We start from the raw sequence: 18,078 nt of genomic DNA on the forward strand, positions 1-18,078 counted from the left end.
GTAGTAGTAATTGTTTATGAGATTTTGGCGGCACACGACTAAGCTACTATGCAGAGATCAAATTTGATAAGTTAATACATAGCCGACCACACCCAATATAAAAGTGCAAATAGATAAAAAAAAAAAATTAACTGAAAGCATATTAAAATAATCTATTATAATAAAATTGATAAATAATAAGTACTTCAATTGACTATTAATCTATTATGGTTAAACTTATTGTATTTTCTTTTAATTTTTACTTTCAGAGGCGTCGGCGGCTTTCGTGGGTCTTGTAATTTCCTCATTTGTTTTTTAAATGTGTAATTTGGTTTTGGTGATTTTATAGAATTTACTGTATATTTATATAATCTGACCTCAATGCTGTTGTGTTCGCTGTCCATACAATTTTTAATATCTTTACGTTTCTCTCTCTTAGCGTCTTCTTTCTCCAGCCTTGCAGAGAGAGAAGCACGCAGTAACCAACTCAATATTCAGTTAATCTTTCCTCGTTAGAGAGTTATGGCATTGTGTTTTTTTTGAGGGATTTTCATCGGAGTTTTTTCAACTTACGGAGACTAGATATTAGCATTTGCAGATTTCACTCTGTAACTGATTCTTTCGAAATTTTTGTGAGAGATCTGATTATTTTTTTATTTCTGTCGGGCGATTCAGCCTCAACCCAACGCAATTAACCACCACTCTCCGCCGATCTTTCCCGAACACTCGAGATTCCCGGTTTGACTTTATAATTTTTTACCTTTTTCCTTTTTTTCCCCATTCGAGCTCAAACTAAATCTTTGTCCCATTTTATTTGGTGATTTCCTCTCACGAATTTGCGGTAACATTCAGACGTTGTGATCGGGTGATGATGAGATTCAGAAGTTTGTGAATTTTTTTTATTTGCGAGGGTTTTTCTTTTCCGAGTCAACCCGTGGATCAAGTCGCAGTTTGTTTTTGATCTGCTGAATTCCAAAAAATTATCGGGATTTCAACCGTAGTTGATAGTATCTGTGATCGAAGATGATGCGGATGAGGACTAAGAATGAAACGCTACCACCCGGCGCGGAGAAAGAGTGGGAGATGAGGCCCGGCGGAATGCTGGTCCAGAAGCGTACCGACGGCGGAGAAGAGAGCCGAGTGCCGCCGCCGCCCACCATTCGAGTCCGCGTCAAATACGGTTCACTTTATCATGAAATCCGCATCAGCTCGCAATCAACCTTCGGTAATTTCCTCAGCGTGATTTGCTTTTATATGTTTCGTTTCAAAAAATTTCATTCTGTTTATGTTACTGAATTTAGGGGAACTGAAGAAGATGCTGTCGGCGCCGACGGGGCTGCACCACCAGGATCAGAAGCTGTTTTACAAGGATAAAGAGAGGAATTCGACTGCGTATCTAGACAGTGCCGGAGTGAAAGACAAGTCTAAATTGGTGTTGGAAGAGGACGCCATTAGCAAGGAGAAACGCTTCCTAGAAATGAGGAAGAATGCTAAAATGGAGAAGGCTGCAAAAACGCTGTCAGATATCAGCTTGGAGGTTGATAGGCTCGCTTCGCAGGTAATTGCAAGCTTCATTCTGTTATTAGTATGAACTATTTATGAAAACTCGTCGTAATTTGGGATTGGCGCAGGTATCTTCTCTTGAAACTGTGATTTCTAAAGGCGGGAAAGTGGTGGATAAGGATTTAGTGAACCTCATTGAGCTCTTGATGAATCAATTGCTCAAATTGGATGGCGTCGTTGCTGACGGCGATGTCAAATCACAGAGGAAAATGCAGGTAGTTTATTCGAATGTGTAGTCTTGTCTGTGTGAGGTGTGGTGTTACAAGGAAGAAGCTGATTCTTGAATCTTGAATTTTATAGGTGAGAAGAATACAGAAGCATGTGGAGAAACTTGATGCGATGAAACTCAAGAACTCGATGCCTGTAAACCAAGTTTCATCGCAGAAGCACTCGAATGGTCCTGATGTGCCTTCTTCACCTGCTCAGCATCAAGCCAGGCATTCCCTGGGGGAGTCTTTGATCGACTGTGATTCACCAAAGCTGCAGGATGAACATCAACCTTCAAGGAGCTCGGGCTCAGGCACTTCTGTGGTGATCACAACACAATGGGAGACTTTTGATTCTACTTCGAATCCATTTTTAGGTGGCCCTTCGACCTCCAGTACAACAGAAAAAGGAAACATTCGTCCAGCTTTCAGTTGGAACTTGCTGTGAGTTGGTAGTAAGATCCAACGCGGATGCTGTGTCTAGTGTGGATTTGTTTGGAAGTATGTTTGGTATCGATTCTCGATTCTTTTCTGTATTTAGAGCTCTTGTCTTCCCATATGTGTTTCTCTTCATCACAAATAAATGGGGATACTTGCATCCACGCTTGATCATCCCCATTGAGTTTGTTTATATTTTGTAATGTTGGTGATATACATCATGTGTCGTGACTACTTGTACTTATAGTTTGCAATTGCATTTCAATGAGTAGTTTTTTTTGCTGATGCAACAGAATCTTATTCGGAGTTGTAAGTTTTGTTTAATACTTTACATATGAGTAGTTAAAAGTAGGTCAACCCTGGTGTGATAATGTTCTTCCCAGTTCCTTGCATTATTGAGAATTAATCATTCGTCTATATAGTATATATACACTTGCTTCCTAAACAACATTAAACAAGAAGAATACATATCTGTGAAGGATTTACTTATTCATCCATCAATAAGTTTGACAGTTATTTTAATTAATTTATTATTGTACTATCAAGTTGTAAATTGGTACAAACATAAGGACAAACTTATGATATGATCATAGCTTATTCTAATTTTTTAACATTGTACACTATATTCATAATTGTTCATATTAATTATTATTATTATTATTATTATGAGTATGATTTTTTCCGTTTTCAATAATTAACCATGTCTTTATATACTTTAAAACAGCTTGTTTGCTGGTCCTGACAAGACAAGGACAGTATATTGGTGATGATGTTTCCTTTCTTCTCTCTTTTTATTTAGATAGAGTATCAAACTACATTATTGCTTGAAATACAATTTTGTATGTGCATAGGTAAAATCCACTATAAGCCATAAGGCCATCGCATTTAACCTTGTTCATGAAATTGCAATTTTGTTTTGAAGTTTTTATTAATAACCCACGATAGTATTAATTGATATACAAATATAGTGATACAGGGTAGTAATAGGTCAATTCGTTCTACATTTTATGTTTTTAGTGCACATGACATGAAATTTAGGTATTTAGAAATCTAGAATCAAACACAGGGTAGGGAAATGCATAAAGATCCCCTTTTTTTCCTTTTGATATTAGCATACAATACATACTCATCATCATCATCCTGTAAAATGTAGGCAGACAAACTGTAAGTGTTTCCAACAGTTAACTCTAAGTTACCATTTCCTTGGATCAGTAGTTCAACTATTTTTCAACTTGAAACCAATTAGTATGTACAGCGATTAAGGTGTTTCCAAAGCTGCTGAATTCAGATCCCTTCAAGGGTTTGGATTTGATCTTCTCCAAACAGTCCAAAGGCAAGTAAAGATTCCAGAGCAGCGTCGTTGTAGTCGCACTGTATTGAACAAAAGTCAGTCGTAAGCATTATATCGGGCAGAGTAATTAGAAGATGATGAAGTTACAGAATAGCATGCCTGATCTGTAGATTCAATAGCTTTATGGAACTGAGAAGAAGTAGTTCCAAACACCACAGAGTCTATTGTTCCTTGTACCTGCTGTTTGTATATAACAATTGTGTAAATAACTAAGAACCTCTGAGAAAAACAATTTTGCTGAACAAAGTAGTGAGTGTTTTAGACTTGCCTGGTAGCCAGCTAGATCATAAGATGAACTAGTCATGCCAATGTCATCATATAAGAGGGTGGGGCTTTCAGTATATTCACATCCACGCTGCTGTCAAGTTCTTCACTTAATCAACAGTTTCTAAAAGCTGTGTTGTGTGTGTGCTAATGTAAAAGTGAAGAGCAAATAGAAAAAGTACCTGTTGTTGATTTTGGAAGTTGATGAGTTGATATGAGGGCATACTACTGTGAAGATGAGTTGGATTCAAGTTGAAGGGCTGTTGTACATGTGAGGCAGGCAAATCATAAACAGAACAAAACGGCGAATCATCAACTATCCCTCCATTGAACTGCTGGTCTTGGACAAAAGACAGATTCGATGAAGGCAGTGGTGGCAGCAGCAACGGTTCATTTAAATGTTCCGCGTAACAAGTTTGGTCAATGTTGTTCAGCAACTCATCAATATCAAAATTCACAGAGTTTCCTGACTGGTGGTGCACTATATGAGTAGTAGAAGGCAATGCACAAGTAATTTCTGACTTTTTGTTGATTGAATTTGAGCCAAGACTAATATGGGATGTGGGATGTGTCTGATATGACTCAAACCGAAACTGAGGTTTGGTTAATCTGTTGAGAGAATAATTCGACGCATAGCTTGGCATCCGAATCATAGCCCCATCATCCTCACCAGCCTCGAGTTTGTAACTTGCATCTGAAACTCGTTTCAAGAACATCCTATATTTCTGCAAATGGCTAGCCACATTTTCTCTGGTTAATCCAGGTACGTCCATCACTTGAAGAATTTTCTTTGGCACAGCTCCTACATTAATTTAAAATCAAAATAAATTAATTGTGAAAATTGAGATTGCATAAATATGAATAGAAAGTGGTAATGCTTACTCTCGAGACCAATGCTTCTAATAGCCTCCAAGAAGCGATAATGCAGGGCATTAGTCCAAATAACTTTGGGCTTTTTAGTATTAGCATCACCACATTCAAGCCTCTCTTTATTCTGTGGTCTTCTCTTGGAGTTTTCATTACTATTTGCTTTCTTTTTCAAGGAAGCAAATTGCCATAAATCCTTCAAGTCATTTGGAGACACTGGCTTTGATATGAAAAGTGCAGCGCCACTCTTGTTCACCTTCGAAAGCACAACCTCTTTGCTATCAACCGACATCACTGCGCCATACCATAAAAGTATTCAAGCAATGAATGAATTAAACATGAAAATAATATACAAATACACAAACTTACAAATCACAGGCAGATTGAATTCATGAGTGATGGCTTCTCGAAGCTGGAAACCGTTCATGTCTGGCATGTTGACGTCCGACACCACCAAATCAAACGCACCGACCTTGATCCGAAGGGCGCACAGCGCATCATTTGGGTGCTTCGCCGTCACAACTGGAATTCAAATTCATATACTTATTCATGTAAGATTAATTGAATACATTTCAATAAAAAATTAAAAAAAGAAGCAAATTGTGAACCTGAATATTTGAACTTCTTAAGCAGCGCTGCAACAACTGCAAGACATGTTGTATCATCATCCACCACCAAAATACTTATCGAATCGCATGATCTTCTCGGCTTAGACGAACGCTTCAAACAAATATTTTCACTTGCCATTTTTATTTTGGGAAATTGGGTTGACAAATGTTGAAGATGATGATATGGTAAATAAGAAAAGGGGAGGGAAGAAGAGCAAAGGCAAGTGAGAAATTATATACAACAATGTTTTGGAGGTCCTTTTTAAATATTTATTTTGGAGCCGTAACAATCTGTATTTGGAAATAAATAAACAAAATTTGGAGGGAAATTTCATTTAAAATTCTGTAGTGGTGGGTTTGAAGTTTTTTTTCACGGTGTAATTAATGTGGGAAATCTGAGTAAAATATCATATACCATACATATTATAATTAAGATGTATGTTCATATAATGTAGTCTGCTTTTTCGGATCGATTAATTATTTTGATGTATGGCGAATTTAATATTACTCCTTTTGAGGTTACTAATGTCTATATTAGATAGTGCACATAATTTTGGATGAGTTATTGTTATTTAGTTTGAATTGATATATTTAATAGATCTCCTTGCAGGGATAATTTATTTATAATTATAATTATAAGCAAAAATAACAAATAACTTAATTTCCGATGTGCGTCCAGAGAACATTTAGAAAATCTCAAAATTCATTTATTTAGTTAAAATAAAAGAAACTTTAGGGAATAAATGAGAAAAAGTAAAAACTCTTCATTTACAATCAAATAATACAATTAGATGATTTGTCACATTTAACCACGTAGATAATAAGGGGAGTGTTATATTGCTAACTCAATGCTTAATTGCTAACTACAACTCAATAATAGCCATTAGATATTCAAATTAAAGGCCTAGATCATTAACCACAAAATGTCAATACGATCAACAAAAAACGTCAATGAGGCTATATGATTAATTCCAATAAAAATCAATAGGGGTATTAATGTCAAGTTAGTTATAACTAACTTTTAAAAAAAATCTCAAAACTTTAAATTCATATAACATATATCAAATTAAAGATAATTTTATAAGGATTCCAACGATATACTACATGCATATGTTCCGACGTCAAAATTTGAAAAAAAAAATCTAGAATTTTCGTATTTTTCGTACACAGACTAATGTCAATACAGCTAAGATAATATGTCAATATAAAGCATATACAATGTCAATCCTAAATTTGTGTTGACATTCTCAAAGCATTGTGTTGATATTTTCAAAACACTATATTGACATTTTCATCTAAAACCCTAATTTGGCGTTTTTTTTAATTTTTTTTATTTAATTAATAAAAACGAAAATTACACGTGGCAAATTGTAGACCACACGTTTTTTAAAATCATGTGGTCTTAAATTAGTTGTAATTAGCAATTAAATGATGAGTTAGCAATTGATCACTCCCCTAGATGATAATATATCATGTACTGTCCACGTCATCTCAATTTGATCGAAATAATTTGTAAAAAATAATTAGAAAATTTTAAAATTCATGTACTACAACATTCGCATTCGCATTTGTAATCTAGAGAGGAGGTTTATAGGATGAGGCAATGAGCACGTGGGTCACGCGTTTCCGTGGGAAAACACCTGATTAACTGTCATCCGTGTATTGAAACCAGTCAACCTGCCTTCTCGCCCAATTTTGTCCCTTGCTTTTTAAGATTACTTACCTAATAAATTAAATCCATATTCTATTTAGTCTACTAACTTTTTATCTTAATTTAGTTATGAAGCTTTTACATAACATTTCAATTTTGCGGCCGATGTTGCATCAACTCTTTAGGAGTTTAATTTATTTTTAATTTATTTTTTATAACGAGTAATAGCCGTCTTCTTCAATTAAAATAATCTCACAATGTAATCTTAGATGGATAATTATTATGAATTTATGATAATAAATCATAGCAACCAAATGCCACCATACAAATTAAAAATGACTAAATTAAAACCCTAGTTAAATTATAACAATATCCATAGGATCATTTGGTTTGAATGACTATATCGATTGAATATGTACTACTATGTTTGATTTATGAGATTAGATCTCACAACTAAAAGTTAGATGAATAATTATATGATAATGATGGTTAGCCATCCACTCTGAATTAAATAATCTCACAACTTAATTCTAAATGAATAATTATATGATAATGAGTTATAGCAACTGAACGATATCATAGTGTCATTCTTACCACATTACTATGTCTAAAAAGCTACAAATAAAAAACATTGTGAATAATAATAATAATAATCTGTCTATTTGTAGCGGACAGTGCGAGTTTTAATATACAAATAATCTAGTAAGGGCGAGAGAAAAATGTGGTTGAAATCATTAGTAATACTCCCTCCATCTCATCATAAGTGAAACACTTATTTTAAACACTTAGTTTTAAAAAAAAGAATAATATAGAGATAAGTAATACTCGTTCCGTCCCAATTTAGGAGTTCAAGCTTTGACACGAGTTTTAATAAATGTAAAGGAAAGTTGGTGAAATACATAGTCTATTGCCATTTATGAAATATTCTAATTGGAACTCCAACAGGGATACAATGATAAACGGGGAACTACTGGAGTGAGACGAGGGGGTATAAAACTAATTATGACAAACTAGCTTAAAGACAGGTGGGAATGGGAAAAATAAGAAATTTATGGTGCAGTGGCTCTTTTGGATTTTGGAAAACGTCACAATCACAACAAGTTCACTCATTGTTAAGACTTTTACACGTGGTGTAAGAGACTTATTCAAAATTATGAATAAAAAAACAGCTGGCCTATTATAAACTCCCACATCACTTCACTTTCCTTTTTCTTCCCTTCTTCCTCCAGCCTGGCATCTTACACATCTCCGTGTCTAACTAATTTATAAAGTACTGGAGTATCACTCATTCCAACAAACTGAAACAACTGAAAAACACTCTCGAAACATATAGTCAGTGCTTATCGATGGACCATTTCTCAGTCTCAGATGATCAACTCAATCTAGCTTCCAACAGCCCAAAGAAGCGGGCAGGCCGGAAGAAGTTCCGAGAGACGCGCCACCCCGTCTACCGCGGCGTGCGTCGCCGTGACTCCGGCAAGTGGGTCTGCGAGCTCAGAGAGCCCAACAAGAAGTCAAGAATCTGGCTCGGGACCTTCGCCACCGCCGAAATGGCGGCCCGGGCTCACGACGTGGCTGCCATCGCCTTGAGAGGCCGGTCCGCTTGCCTCAACTTCGCCGACTCCACCTGGCGGCTGCCGATTCCGGCGTCGTCGAGTGCTCAGGACATTCGGAAGGCCGCGACGGAGGCGGCCAAGACCTGCTGCTCTGATCAGCCGTGGCTTATGTATGATGATGACTATGAGAAAGCGTTTGGGATGCATGGATTGGTGGCGGATATGGCTGAGGGACTGATGATGCCGCCGCCGCCGCTGCCTATCTACTATCATGACGTGGAATTCGATGCTGATGTGGCGCTGTGGAGTTATTCTTTCTAGTAGTATAGCACAGGAATCTCCATCACGTGTGGTTGTGTTACTTGTGTAGGTAACATTAGAATTCGTACTCTGGAAAGTACAAATGTAAAAGATTTGTTTTCTATGAGCACCAATAAGAATTAAGACCAATTTAAGGAATCCATACTTCATTCCTAAATTTTGAAATCAAGGTTACGATTTACGAAATAGAGAGTGAAAGAGAAGTATTGGGGGTTTCTCCATACTTTTTCTTTTTATGGGCTGCATTTAAAAGAGAACAATGAAAGTGGGTCCACGAGATATTTAAACTCGCCCCATGAGTCTTTCTTATTTTCATGAGCGCCTACCCTGGGGGGTGTCGTAATGTTTTACAAGCATCACAACAGCCCCTCTATATATTCTTAGATGATTTCTGTTGATAGCTTCTCCCTGTACGGAAAACCTAAACAGCTGCGGATGAAGAATTTTAGGAAATATTTATGTTATGGTGCAAACATAATGAAAGGCGAAAATATGAACCCATGTTTAGTTACTAGTAATAATCTACATAGCACAAACTGAAGGATGAGCTTTGCAGTGCGCTTACCATATAGTCAAACTCATAGAATAAGATGTGGGTTGTTGGAATGCCCAACACTGGAGCTGCAATCATGACCCTCATTGCATCAGCTCTTACTTTAAAAGCTCGTATTGTAGCTAGAAAGAGGGACTATCCAGTCTTCTCGCATTGCCAGTCTTACTTTAAAAGCTCGTAATGTTTCCTCACACATCCAGTCTTCTCGCATTGCCAAACACAAGCCCTAGCAGTTATTCAAATTGTTAAACGAAATGCAAATAAGTTCAATGGACCGCATCAAAATAAGGAGCCATTAATAGGGGTGGCACAAAATTTTACAACTAAGCCAGCTATCTAAAGCGTTTCGTATAGCAAATGATATAAGAATTGAAAGGCACAATGTTTGTAAATGTAAGGAGAACATGAATCTCTAAGAAGCAAGAAAAAGATGCTTGCTGGAAGCCTGGAACATGGTGACTCGTACTATAAAACAATGCCAAGATTCATGCCTATTATAGATATGAGATTGTCCAATACTAACGGAGCAATTTGAGAAGACATGTATGATGGTGAAACAATGCTAATCTTAATACTCATACAGATTCCAACAAAAAGTATAATCACATCTCATTGGCTTTTTAACCTAGAACGTGCCATCACCCTCCTTTCCAAAGAAGCATCTCAACTCCAGACATCATTTTTAACCACTAAGCCTGCATCAGTTAACTGCATGTATGCAAAATACCAGTTTGGGTTCCATCAATCCGATTTTCCAGAACCAGAAAGTTCAGAAAAACTATGCACTGTATCACAGCAAAAGAAAATAAATACCATAACAAATCCTACTCTAGAATCGATAGTTCAATCCAAAGTTCTGAACATGAGGAAACATATTCTGCAGACATAAGTCTGCAACTGCTATTAGTCTAGAAACACTATTTAATTGTTTTAATGCCACATAATTTTGTAGACCCTGTGATAAAAGAATAACGCTTTTCACATAATAAAAGACAACAATCTAAAAAAGCTTACTGGTAAACGGAATTGGCATCATCGGGGCTCCCTCGAAGCAATCCAAAGAAGCAAGATAGAGCAACCGCAAAAGGAAGGATCCAGCTTGGGGCCCTCAGATTAGCTGCTTTGTTCAGCTTCAAACAGACACACACACCAAGATTTGATAGACTGCCGCTCTTTCTCATGTTCTTGTTAATTTGATCAATAAGGAAAGAGAAATAATAAATTTGTGCCCTTTGCCTTTCTTTTTGATTAGTGGATGATAGTTATTTCTGCATTAAAGGATGGAGTTTTTTATTTAATGGATTTGTTACCTACAGGAAACAAATAATAATTTGTTACTACTGGCACACTCTGCTGCTTTAAGTTGTGGCGAACCTCATTGAATACGGGTTGATTGCTAAAACAAGCAATTGGATGTAAAGTGGTGAAGATTTAGTTCAAGATCGTCGTCAAATTCGTTTAGAGTTCGTTGGATGCAGGAACGAGAAGGGCCTCGGAGACCAGTTGACATACTACGAATGATACCAGACAACTAAATAGTTTTTTTCATCTTCTCATCCTTAATTATTACATGAAATGCCAAACAACTAAAGATGTGTATTGACTACAGGGCCAGAATGACTAGTTTGTATCCTAATTGTATAATTTTTAAATAAGACACTTACTCGGAATGTTGTCAGTTCCTACACAACTCCAACCTACTGGCTTGGGGATGTCCCTGCTGCCCATCAGTTCCCTCACTTTTATAGCATCATCCCATCTCTCTGCACTGGCATATGAGTTGGATGAGAGCACATAGTTTGCACCATTACCCGGATCCAATTCCAGAAGCTTCTCAGAAACAATTCTTGCTAATACCAGATTACCATGAGTTTTACAAGCACTCAATAATATCATCCACACTGCAGCACTGGGAACTATAGGCATCTTCCTTATGAATTCGTATGCCCTACTAAGGTCGCCAGACCGACATAAAAGATCCACGACACACCCGAAGTGTGTCATTTCCGGTGCCAATCCATGATCCTTTTGCATACTGCAGAAATATTCCAACCCTTTCTTCACCAAACCAGAATGGACGCAAGCCAGCAGCACCCCAACAAAAGCTCCATGAGTCGGTCTTAATCCTCCTCCTCTCGACATTTCCATGAATAACTCAAGAGCGCGGCTAGATTTTCCATTCACAGCAAGACCAGTGATGACTGAGCTCCACGACACAGAGTCCTTCACTTTCATCTCATTAAACACCTCCATTGCCTCTTCAACAGATCCACATTTGCAATACATGTCTATAAGAGCATTCTCAACATAGATATCTGATTCCACACTCTCACTGATCACATAATCATGAATAGCCCGGCCCATCTCAAGCCTCCCTAGACGCGCACAGGAAGAGAGCACGGTCGCTACTGTGATTTTATCAGGAATAACCTTTGCTACCATCATCTCTTTGAAAAGACTGATAGCATCATCGTGTTGGTTGCCCTGAGCGTATCCGGTGATCATGGAAGTCCACGAAATCACATCTCTCTCCGGCATCTCACTGAAGAGTTTCCTGGCTGCAGATAAATCACCGGATTTGGCAGTCGCAATAACCATCACATTCCAAGAAACAACATTCCTTACAGTCATCCTGTCAAAAATCCTTCGAGCGAATCCAATCGAGCCGCGCCTTCCATATACATTAATCAGTGTATTGCCCAAGTACACATCGATATGAACACGATTATTCTCTATATACTCCACCACATAATCCAAAATTTTCCACGCACCTAAATGATTACAAGCTAAAACAACTTTTACCAAAGTCACAGCATCAGCCGTCACATTTTCCACCATCATCGCATCAAAAAGCCCCAAAACCTCAGAATAATTCGCGCATTGACTGTACGAACAGATGATAGAGTTCCAAGAAACCAAGTCCTTGTCACCCATTTCATCAAACACTCTTCTCGAAGAACACAAGTCACCACAAAAACCATACATATGAATCAAAGCGTTGCAAACAAAGAGGTACGACTCGAACCCAAGTTTAAAAATATGAACATGGACCATTTTCCCGAATGTAAAATCCAAAACCCTAGCACAAGCTTTGCACAGAAATATAAAAGTGAGATTATCGCCACGCAATCCTGAGTGACGCATTTTCCCAAACATGTGGAGTGCGGCAACTGGGGTGTCGCTTGTGGAGTGAGCGCGTATCATGTGATTCCAAATAGGCAGTGTGGGTTGGTCGATCCCGTTAAAAGCGGAACGGGCTTTATGGATAGATATTTTAGAAAGGGCGTAAGATCTGATGACTGGTGACATTGCGTTCGAGTTCCTGTGCTGATGGGTACGGACAAGGTGCGCGTGCAGCTCCCTGATTGGGTCATGGACCATCTGGTTGCTGGAATATGGACCGGACTTGGTGATCTTCGAGGTGGAGAAGCGGCGGGAACATACTGCCGCTAGTTTCATCACAAGTGGACAGCCTTCAAGATTTAACAGACTGGTTGTACCTTATGCATATCAACACGTACCTTTAAGGTTTTAATTGCATTAATTAGCTCATTAGCGGATTTGGAAAAGTAATTATTATAAAAATAAAACTAGGGGTGGGTTGATACGATATATCGTATCGAAAATATTGTATCGTGTTTCCTATCGATAGAAAATATCGATATGAAAGAATTTCATATCGTTATCGTATCGAAAGTTTCGATATATCGAACTTTCGATATGGATAATATCAATATCGTTATCGTATCGATATTTCGATATATCGTAAGATCGATATGATATATCGAAATATTGTTATCGTATCGAATACCTGTATATCGAAAAATATAATTTCAAAACTGAAAAATAACACAAAAATTAATAAAATTTTAACACAATAAAATAAACAGTGTTCTTATTAGGGTTTCATATATATATTTTCTAAATATATGAATGAATTAAATGAATTTATATATATTTATAATTTTAAACTTCCATATGTATTGAATTTCAATATGTTTCAATATATATGATATATATCGTATATTCGATATAAAACGATATTTCGAAAATATCGATATGCATCGTATATTCGATATAAAACGATATATCGCGATAAAAGGAAATTCATATCGTTATCGTATTGAAAACTTACGATACGATACTGTATCGTATCGAAAATTACGATATACCGAAAATTTGATAATTTTTTGATATTTTTCAATACGATACGAGCGATATATCATTTTATCGATACTTTTCCCCAGCCCTAAATAAAACATTAGATAAAAATTTATGTGATAAAAAAACTCATAAGATTAAAATCAAAATAAAAGTGAGATATTTGATTGCCAAAATTATTTATTAGATTAAGACATACTCCCTCCGTTCCATAGTAATGGAGGCATTTCTTTTCGGCACGAAGATTAAGAAAAATTGTATTAGGTGAGTTAAGTAAAGAGAGAATAAAGTAGAAAATGAAAAAGGTAGAGAGATGAAGAGAGAAAAAAGTAAGAGAGAGTAAAGTATGTGTGGAAAAATGTGTTAACTTTTACTAGAAAGGAAAATGACTCTATTACTATGGAACGTACCAAAATGGCAAAATGACTCTATTACTATTGAACGGAGGGAGTACTATAGTATATATATGTTTTTGTCACCGCCCACTCACCAATATTGGCCATACATCACTATCAACTATTCAAAAAAATTTAAGCAGTAAAAAAATAAACCACATAACTCACAAAAACAACACCACATGACAAACAACAACGAATCCAACATCACAAACTATAAGTTGAATCAGTGGCGAACGCATGATTTTTATGCTGAGGTCCAAAATACTATTTCCCCGTCTATAAAAAAATAGTTTCATCTTTCCATTTTTACCATGTACCAATATGACAAATGCGCCACTAAAGGGTTTCAATCCAGGTTCCAGAGGTAAAGAGACGCTTCTCTAGCCAACTGAGCTAAGCAGTGAACTTACAATTCGTCAACTGCATATATTATATATACACAACCTCCACATAGGTCCGCCACTGAGTTGAATCAATCCCGATGGAAAATAAACTTGGTCAACTCTAGTGCCACCACGTGTTTCAATCTAGACTAAGATTGACAGAGATCAAGTTGTAGCACGAGATGGTACGAGAGAGAAGGCGGCGATGAAACAATGCAAAGGGCGATGGCGAGGCGAAGACGCTTGTGACATCGGGTAAAGTGTTGCATCGTAGCCTAAAGAAAGGGAAATTTGGTCAATGTAGCAACGTCACAAAAGAGATTTCATACTATTATTACGAAACAATATTTTATTCTAGGCCGAGATCGTACATAACTTAATTTTTATCTATCACTTCTACCAAGCACCATTATAACACTGTTTGACTAAAATCATTTATCCAATGTCGGCCTAATCTCAAAGGAATATATCAAACACATCCTAATGGTATATGGAACATACTGTAGGTAAAGTGACGTAGAAAAGCATCTTTCATTTTCAAATTGACTTTTAGTTAGCACGCCATGAGGTCTAGTTCAATGCCCATCTCATAGGCCACAAACTTCTAGTTCAAAATTAGACATCGGTTGCACATGTTATTATATAATAATAATAATAATAATAATAATAAAGGTCAAAATTGGTCATAAACATATAGTCAGAATACGAATTTGGTCTAAAACATTCATTTTGTGAAAATCGGATCCAAAACATTTGAAATCGTTATCGAAGTGGTCCTAAACATTTGAAATCATTGTCAAAGTGGTCATTTTCCGTCAAAAACTAACAGTCAACATCCAATTAACAATTTTTTTACTTAATTAGTATAATGATGCATAATAATTTAATAAAATTAAATAAAATTTTAAAAAAATCAAAATAGAGTCCTCTGCTCCAGAAATCTACGCCGCCGCCGCCTATCTCGACCCCTAACTCAGCCCCATCACCCGCCGCCTCAAGATCAGTCATGGAGCAACAATACTGCTCGACTGACAACGAGCAGGCAGAGGCGACAGAAGCGAACCCATCTTCCAGCAACAGCGACCGCGTCGACGGAGATAACAACGCCGAACCGCCGAGAAAGAAAATTGAGAGAAAGATGAGGAGGACCGAAAGGAATGGGGGTGATGGCGACAACAATGGTGGACGTCGACGGTTTTGATCTCGGACAGCAGTAATGCAGAGAAACACACGATGACGATGATTTGTGGAGGAGCGAGCAAAGAGATAAAAACGCGACAACGTTGAGCACCGGAGAGAAGAAGAGAGAGATTCCGATTTAGGAAGAACGAAGGAGAGATGGAAGAGAAGGAAAAAGAGGGAGAAATAGTCGATTTTGAAATTTCTTAGCATTTTATTAATTTTATATTTAATTTTGTAATTATGCATTAGTATATTAATTAAGTTTAAAAAAATCATTAATTAGGTGTTGACCGTTAATTTTTGACGGAAAAGGACCACTTCGACAATGATTTCAAATGTTTAGGACCACTTCGATAACGATTTCAAATGTTTTGGACCCGATTTTCAAAAAGTGAATGTTCTGGACAAATTCGTATTCTGGCTATATATTTAGGACCAATTTTGACCTTTACTCTAATAATAATAAGAGTGATATTATTATTATTATTATTATTATTATTATTATTGTTATTTATTATTATTACACACGCGTGTAAAGTATGTAAAGTACTAGTGCCAATAAATACGTATGGAGCCTTTTATTACAACTAAGAAAATAAAAATAGAATATTTTGAATAAACCGATCCCTTCCTTCTCTTCTATAAAAATACTATAGTACTACTCCAGCTCTCTTCTCTCTTGGGAGATAAAATGTTTACACTGTTTAAATAATCTTTCTGATACACACAACACACACTGTATTAATTAGTACTCCCTCCGTTTCACTATAGTTGAGTTATTTTATTATTTCGGAAAGTTTCATCATAGTTGAGTCATTTCCTTATATGGTAACTTTTTTCTCTTTCTTACTTTACTCTCTCTACTTTATTCACTTTATACTTTATTCTCTCTACCTTTTTCTCTCTCTTACTTTTTTATCTATTTATTTAACACACCCAATATTCATTTCCAAAACGACAGAATTCGGAAAAAGGAATTAATTTCGCTGACCTTTCGAAATGAGGGATTAATTTCGCTGACCTTTCGAAATATGAATCCGAGGCATGCGAATTTTTCAGAATAAGGGATTTTCAATTTTTTATGCATTTTCTCTTCTTTTTAATAATTATTTCGTTCCTAACATTTATTAAATGACCAAATTACCCTCCATAATAATAACATTTATTAATTGACATTCACTTGTCAAATAATAATAATATTTCATCACAATAGTAAAATAAAAAAATAAACCAGAAAATCAATACGCAATAAATGATTCAAATACAATACACTCCGTCACCATTAGCGGCGTCATACCGGCGCTCCTCCTCCTTTGTGCTGTCACACAGCGCCCTCCCCCTCGTCTCCGGCAAGCACACCACAAACATCGCACACACCGCAATCGCCACCCCAAACACACCGTAAGACAAAAACGCGTTTTCCCTCCCCGCCGCCGCCAGCAGCGGGCTCAGCGCCCGCCCCCCCCCCCCCCCCCCCCCCAGCGCCTGCCTCACCATTGACACCGCCGAGTTCCTCACCGTCGTCGGAAACAGCTCTATCGTGTAGATCAAGAATTGGACACAATTCCCTTGAAATTCTTGATTAAAGCCCATTTCTCGGATTTGGACTTGTACCTCTGCCGCTGCTGATCTTACTGATTCTCCGAGAGGCTGGGAGGAATCTGCGCTCAAATTGGAGCTCTCAAAGGCGGAAGCTTTGTCGATTTGAGCTCTCAAAAGTTTGTATTTCTATGTATTTTGGTCCCTCACAGAGACGCTGCCATGGAGGATTATGGAAGCTGGAAAGAGGCATGCAGTTTGGAGGTGGAGGGTGGGGTTGTTGGATGATTTTTTTATAAATTATGTTAAAATTTATGGAGGGTAATTTGGTCATTTAATAAATGTTAGGAACAAAATCATTATTAAAAAGAAGAGAAAATGTATAAAAAATCGAAAATCCCTTATTCTGAAAAATTCGCATGCCTCGGACCTATATTTCGAAAGGTCAGCGAAATTAATCCCTCATTTCGAAAGGTCAGCGAAATTAATCTTTTTTTTCGAATTTTCTCTTTCTAAAACTCCGTGCTGAAAAGTTTACCCTCAAATATGACGAAACGGATGGAATAGTTAATTAATTCGTATCACCAATACATTGATTGCTGAGAAGAGTTCTTCAAGTTATTTATACTTTTTTATCGGTGTTCTGTCATTGTCTTACTAGTCTTGAGAGGGATACGTTGGATATGATCTCCAAATAATCTTCTCTTAATAAGAAATTTATTTACGTGAATCAGCTAACTGACTTCCTCGGTTCATACAACCTTTTGATCAATAGGAAGAAAGTCATATATATACTCCAAACTATGATCTGAACAGACTGAACCATTAAAAAATATCAACAGATGACAAAATTATATCAACAGAAATGTCAACACAATGTCAACGTGTGATGTTGTATTGAAATTGTGTTAACATTTTCTATTGATGTATTTTAATCATCTGTTGACATTTATTAATGGTCCAATCATAATTTGAAATTTGTACAATATATAGGTTTACATTTTATCATTACCCCACGTATAATTTTGGTTTGCCATCAGTATATAACTAATAGTACT

General features: G+C 36.7%; 2 protein-coding genes and 1 pseudogene across 6 annotated transcripts; 2 read left to right on the forward strand and 1 right to left on the reverse strand.

Moving 5' to 3' along the window:
* Positions 1–365: 365 nt before the first annotated feature.
* LOC125207469 (BAG family molecular chaperone regulator 3-like) lies at positions 366–2,471 on the forward strand. Of its 2 annotated transcripts, XM_048106834.2 has the most exons (5): positions 366–717; positions 832–1,204; positions 1,281–1,537; positions 1,611–1,757; positions 1,843–2,471. In XM_048106834.2, the coding sequence occupies exons 2-5, from the start codon at positions 1,003–1,005 to the stop codon at positions 2,194–2,196; spliced, it is 960 nt and encodes a 319-aa protein (XP_047962791.1). In that variant the 5' UTR covers positions 366–717; positions 832–1,002; the 3' UTR covers positions 2,197–2,471. The 2 variants fall into 2 exon arrangements, with proteins under 2 accessions (XP_047962791.1, XP_047962790.1); XM_048106833.2 differs by having other exon boundaries at positions 366–1,204.
* A 5,802-nt stretch (positions 2,472–8,273) lies between these two features.
* On the forward strand, positions 8,274–8,942 carry LOC125207306 (dehydration-responsive element-binding protein 1C pseudogene; annotated as a pseudogene).
* Positions 8,747–12,844, reverse strand: LOC125207305 (pentatricopeptide repeat-containing protein At2g29760, chloroplastic-like). Of its 4 annotated transcripts, none has more exons than XM_089061063.1 (4): positions 11,022–12,844; positions 10,372–10,541; positions 9,370–9,583; positions 8,747–8,873 (listed from the first exon to the last, which is right to left on the reverse strand). In XM_089061063.1, the coding sequence occupies exons 1-2, from the start codon at positions 12,814–12,816 to the stop codon at positions 10,471–10,473; spliced, it is 1,866 nt and encodes a 621-aa protein (XP_088917189.1). In that variant the 5' UTR covers positions 12,817–12,844; the 3' UTR covers positions 8,747–8,873; positions 9,370–9,583; positions 10,372–10,470. The 4 variants fall into 4 exon arrangements, with proteins under 4 accessions (XP_088917189.1, XP_088917190.1, XP_047962544.1 ...); XM_089061064.1 differs by lacking the exon at positions 8,747–8,873 and adding an exon at positions 9,063–9,233 and having other exon boundaries at positions 10,372–10,487; XM_048106587.2 differs by lacking the exon at positions 8,747–8,873 and adding an exon at positions 9,063–9,233.
* Positions 12,845–18,078: the final 5,234 nt, after the last annotated feature.

The sequence above is a fragment of the Salvia hispanica genome, chromosome 6 (assembly GCF_029641045.1).
Source record: "Salvia hispanica isolate PSC_SH4W2 chromosome 6, Shi_PSC_v1, whole genome shotgun sequence".
Classification (NCBI taxonomy): domain Eukaryota; kingdom Viridiplantae; phylum Streptophyta; class Magnoliopsida; order Lamiales; family Lamiaceae; genus Salvia; species Salvia hispanica.